The following is a 5484-nucleotide window of genomic DNA, read 5'->3' as shown; positions in this document are numbered from 1 at the left end:
CAGACGCCACTATTACTCAAGCCTCACGGGCAAGCAACGGGATGGAGTGGTGTTTTTTGAGGGGGGAGAAGGGGGGGGTGGGCGCAAACCCCACCGGGCCCGAGCTTTGCGCAGGGAGGCGACGAGCCGGTGGCGGGGAGCGCGGTGCCCCCCCCACCACCCCTGTCGCCTCCATCGACCCCGGTTCTCGCCCCGCGCCTCAGGCACGGCACGACTCGGTTCGGCTCCGCACGGCTCGGCTCGGCACGGCTCGGCACGGCTCGGCTCGGCTCGGCGGTAGCCCAGCCCGGCCGGGGCCACCTTTAGAGCCGGCGGCGGCGGCGAGGTAGGGCCGGGCCGACGGGGCGGCGCCCGCCGCCGTAACCAATGGCTCGGCCGGGCTGTTTAAATAGACTCGTCCTGTCAATCATTTTCTTCTTCGTCAGCCTCCCTTCAATCGCCATATTGGGCAAGCGAGAAAAGGGCTCGTCTCTCCTTGTTTTTTTCCGTCTCGCTTTTTACTACGCGGCGGCGGCGGCTGCGAGCGGCGGGGGCATCACCACCACCGGCGGGGCAGCGCCGCTCCCCGCCTGCGCGCTCCCCCCGCGCACCGCTCCTCCACCCGCCCGGGGCTCCCCGGCGGCGGCGGCGGCTCTCGGGGCTCATCCCCGGGCCGGCGCTTATGCAAGGGCGCCTCCTCGCCCCTTCGACGCGGGCCGAGGGCGAGCGGGGTCGAGGCGGAGCCGGAGAGCGGGCCGTCGCGGAGAGGAGACGCGGAGCGAAGCCGGCGAGCGCCGAGAAATAAAAGGCGGAGAGGAGGAGGAGGCGGCGGCGGCAGCAGCGGCGGCTGCGGGGGGGGAGAGCAACGAGCAAAACAACCGCCGCCAGAAGAAAGAGGGTGGGGGGAGATGTCAAACGTCCGTATTTCTAATGGGAGCCCTACCCTGGAGCGCATGGAAGCCAGGCAGTCGGAGTACCCGAAGCCGTCAGCTTGCAGGAACCTCTTCGGGCCGGTGAATAACGAAGAGTTAAACAGGGACTTGAAGAAGCACTTCCAGGAGATGGAGGAGGCATACCAGAGGAAGTGGAATTTCGATTTCCAAAATCACAAGCCGCTGGAAGGCAGGTACGAGTGGCAAGCCGTGGAGAAGGGGAGCTCGCCCGACTTCTACTTCAGACCCCCCAGGCTACCGAAAACTAACTGCAAGTCCGCCGGCCGCCCGAGCTTGGATGTAAACGGGAATTGCCAAACCGTGGTTTTTGTCGGTTCTCAGGGAATATCAGAGGACACTCACTGTGTAGATCAAAAGACTGGCGTTTCTGAAAATCAGACGGACTTTGCAGAGCAGTGCACTGGGCAGAGGAAAAGACCTGCCACCGATGGTAACGTACCCTCCCTGGGAAAGCCGCAGCGCTTGTACTCCGCCTGCCCCGGCCGGTGTCAGCGCCGGGGCTCTCGGCGGCCCCTTCGCCCGTGCCACGCGTGGCCTGACCGCGGTGGGCTGCGCCCCGCCGGGCATCGGCTCCGTGTATTCCCCCAACCCCTCTTTCGCCTAGAAAAACAACCCCTAACATCCTTCCCGCCCCCCCCCCCCCCCAAAAAAAAAAAAACCCAAACCAACAAACCCCACACTCGGTACTGTTCGCAGTCCCGGGAGGAGGGTGGTGGTGGTGTGGGGGGTGCCCGCATTAGGTGGGAACCGGTGGGTGATTTGCAAGGAAAAGCCCTTAAGACGAGGATCACAGCCCCGTCCCCTCGCCGCCCCTCTGCGGGGACCCGGCCTCCTGCCCGAGAGGGAGGAGGTTCGTAACGCTCACGCGAAGCAAAATATAGGGTATTTTGGCCGAAAACAGGAAAATTTGGCCTTCTTGCCGAAAGAAGAGCCCACTTCTCCTCTCCCTGCTCGCTTTCACGTAGCCGATAGCTGCCGTGGGGATCCGGGAATATCCCCCCCATCCCAGCCGCGGACCCATCTCCCACCCCCTCGGATGCAGAGCAGACAGCTGGAAGTAAAAAATTCCAATATAACTCTCCCTAACCCCCTCCCTCCCCCCCATTTTTAATTTTCCCCTCTTAGATTCCTCTCCTCAAAATAAAAGAGCCAACACAACAGAAGAAGAGGTTTCAGAAGACTCCCCCAGTGCCAGTTCAGTGGAGCAAACACCCAAGAAATCAAGCCCAAGAAGACATCAAACGTAAACTGTTTAGGTAGGTTCCCTTTAGGGTCTGGCATTTTAGGATGCAAGTAAGGGAAAGGAAGGGTGACCGAGTGGAGTGTCCCCCTTTCTGAAAGGGGATGGGGAAAGGGGGTCGCGTTTCGGGCTCCCTCAGAGGGCTCTTTTTTTTTTCTCCCAGGAAGGGTGACTTTCCAAGTGCTCCGGGTTGAGTGTGTGGTGGGGGTGGGACGCGCAGGACTTGAACAAAAACAAGGGCGAAGCGCAGCAGCCAGGGCTGCGCAGGGTCGCCCGGGCGGGGACTGGGGGCGATGGTAGCAGCAGCCCCGGCTGCGGCGGGACCGACTCTCCCTCCCCATCCCTCCGTCCTGCGGCGCCGGAGGCTCGGGAAGGCCCAAGGACCGTGCGGGTGGAGGCACGGAGTTTCAAACGCGGCCGGCGCATGATGTCAGATGACGAGGGATTTCGAGGGGCTTCGTGGTGTATCCCCCCCGACTCCCGCCCCAGTGCTTTTTCACCTCCGGTGTCAGCGTTGCCGTCGCACGCTGCGGCACCCTCCATCCCCGGAGGAATACTAAGTTGGGTCTAAGGAGAATCCGGGCACTTTCTTTAAAATCCGAGATAGCCAAAGGCGGGGTTGGGTTTTTTTTCCTTCCTTTTTTTCTTCCTCTCCCTCCCCCTCCCCTGTTGTTTTGGTTAGGTTTTAGGCGCTGGCAAAGGGAAAAGAGCGGGTTAATGGGTTGTGCGCCTTTTTCTTTTCTTTTTTTTTTTTTATCTGCGCCGTGCTTGTTTTGTTTTAAGAGGAGGGTTGGGGCGGGGGGGGGGAGTGTGTGTGGGGGGGTAGCGGGTAAAATTGCGCCGGCGGGTTTTGGAGCCGAGGTGAGGAGCGAGGTTTACAAACACGATTTGCGATCGTGCAGAAAAGAGATTAAGCTGTAAAGCAGAAGTTGCAACAAATTAGTCCCGCTGGGGTGAGCCGTGGAGGAGCACGTCAGCATGCGTGGCTATGCAAATGCCGCTACTACCGCCCGCTTGTTTGGGGCGGGGGGGGGGGGGACGGGGACGAGCCCGCCGGGCGGGGTGGGGTGGGGGGAGAGGAGAGCGGGCCCAGCCCGGGTCGGAGGAGAGGAGAAGAGAGGAGGGATTCCCGCCGCCTTCGTTCTCCCCATAAAACACGATGGGCAGAACGGGACTGGCGGCGGTGCCGGCGACGCGTCCCCGGGCGTGCGGGGCGGCCCCGCCCGGGCAGGGCCTGCCCGCCCCGGGGATGCGGTGTCGGTTTGAACCGGTTGCGCCGCGGATCGCGTTTCTTCCCGGCGTTTTTCTAATCGCCTTCTCCTTCCCTCCTCGTCTCTCTTTTTCCCTCCCTCCTTCTTCTTTTCTCTTCCCCCCCCCCCCCCCCCCCCCCCCCCCCCCCCTCCTTTGCAGAGCGGAGGATGTGCGTGTCCTCGTTCGTCGGGCGCGGCGGGGGGCGATGAAGCGAGGAGGACGTGAAGTTGGAAGTGGAAAAGAGGAAAAAAGAAAAAAAAATAAATACATATCGCCGATCTCCGTGGGATGGAGGTCCTGTACAAGCACTGAAAAAACAAAACCAACAACAAAACAAACAAAAAACCCAACAAAAAGCCAACCAAACAACAACAACAACAACAAAAAGCGCAAACAATAACACTAAAAATTTTAGGCACTCTTAAAAGACCTGCCTCTAAAAGCATTGGATGTAGCATTGTGCAATTAGGTGTTTCCTTATTTGCTTCATTGTACTACCTGTGTATATAGTTTTTACCTTATGTAGCACATAAACCTTGTTGGGAGGGGTGGGGAGGGAGGGAACGGTGACCGATTGGAACTTGCTTTCACAACCTAGCAAGCAAAGAAATGTATGAAGAGGAGCAGTGTAGGAGTTCTATTACTTAAAGATGTATTGTCCCTTTAAGTGGTCTGCTGTGGGTTTTTTCTTTTCTCATTCTCTTCCCCCCCCCCACCCCCTTTTTTTTTTCTTTTTTTGTTTTAAAAGAAAATGTACCGTGGTGGTAACCCTGCCCAGAGCAGATCATTACAGGCCGCTGGTGAGATTTCTTCCTACTGCGTTAAGCTGAAGAGTTGGGAGCTGTGACGATTCCGTTATGTAGCAGCAAAAGTTCTGTTGTGTCTCACCCCCCCTGCCCCCAGCCCCTACCCTGACCTCAAATCCATATAGCAAATTTGAATGCTTGTAAAAGTTGTGTAAAATCATCCCATTGTTAGATTGACTGATTTCCTGGGTTTAGGGTTTGGTGGGGTTTTTTTACTGTGGGTCTTTTTTTTTTTTTTTTGGTGGGGTGTGTTTGTTTTGTTTGGGTTTGTTTTTTATTTCTTTTTTCTATAACTAATCTGGAGGGCTTTTGCTCTGAATCTCCAATATTGCTGTTTTCTGATCCGACCCACTTCCTGAAGTGTTGTTTGTGTGTGAGGGAAAAGGGATACTACATCTTTACAGAGTATTTCTACATTGCCTGTGTACCTGTATGTAAAAATAAAAAAAAAAAGTTTGAAGTGTACCTGTGTACATAACTCTGTAAAGACACTGAGAAATTATACTAACTTATTTATGTTAAAAAGATTTTTTTTTTTTTAATCTAGAAGACAATATTTTTCCCCATAAAGCCAAAGTGGCATGTTTTTGTGCATTTGTAAATGCTCTATTTGGTAGACTTCTTAGATTTGGGGTTGGGTTTTGGTTTTTTTTTTTTTTTTTTGGGAGGGGGGGTTATTTTTCTTTTCCTGATAATTAATATGGCTGTGCTTAAAGGATTGCAGACTGAGCCAATTTAATATTTTTTTTTTTTTTTGTAATGTGTGGGGGGAAAAAAAAAAGAAAAAGAAATCCAGATTGATAAATGTTTCACATCGAGCAATCAATAAAGAAAACTGCCATATATAAGAAATACGTTCTTTCATTAGTGTGTGTTTGAACTTCCCTCAGCCTGGCGCAGGAGGAAATAAGGCTCCTTCGAACAGTGCTGCAAACGTCCCTTGGGTATCTCTCCCCGGGTCTCCGGCGCAGGTGAGAGTAAGGAACGCAGCTCGCTCTCCTCACCCTTAGGGCCCTGCCGTCCTTTTTCCTCCCTCCGGGATCACCGGGGAGATGTGCCCTCTTGATGCGCCAGAGAGGAATTCCCTCTGTCGCACAGTGTATTTCTAATTGTTGTGGGTTCTTGTTTTTTGGGTGGGGGAGGGAGAAAAGTACCTAGGGCGAGGTATTTACCGGTCGTTTGATTTGCAAGGCTGAAACCCCCCCAAGCCCAAATTAGCACCTTCCTGGGACGGACAGCTGCCAGTTCTGGACCA

General features: G+C 55.3%; 1 protein-coding gene across 1 annotated transcript; it reads left to right on the top strand.

Annotated features, from left to right (window-relative positions):
- Positions 1–461: 461 nt before the first annotated feature.
- CDKN1B (cyclin dependent kinase inhibitor 1B) lies at positions 462–4692 on the top strand. The gene is made up of 3 exons (XM_084268328.1): positions 462–1362; positions 2058–2188; positions 3583–4692. Exons 1-2 carry the CDS (start codon positions 888–890, stop codon positions 2177–2179), a joined length of 597 nt encoding a protein of 198 aa, XP_084124454.1. The 5' UTR covers positions 462–887; the 3' UTR covers positions 2180–2188; positions 3583–4692.
- The last annotated feature ends 792 nt before the right edge of the window (positions 4693–5484 follow it).

The sequence above is a fragment of the Gallinula chloropus genome (genome assembly GCF_964237585.1).
Source record: "Gallinula chloropus genome assembly, chromosome: 1".
Lineage (NCBI taxonomy): Eukaryota > Metazoa > Chordata > Aves > Gruiformes > Rallidae > Gallinula > Gallinula chloropus.
The sequence above is the reverse complement of the archived record's forward strand: the minus strand, read 5'-3'. Positions and strand labels throughout refer to the sequence as shown.

Bases quoted from the DNA above. Each gene is read 5' to 3' on its own strand.
- CDKN1B (XM_084268328.1), top strand. From the start codon at position 888: ATGTCAAACGTCCGTATTTCTAATGGGAGCCCTACCCTGGAGCGCATG. The intron at 1,363-2,057 runs GTAACGTACCCT...TTCCCCTCTTAG, and splicing joins GAAAAGACCTGCCACCGATG to ATTCCTCTCCTCAAAATAAA.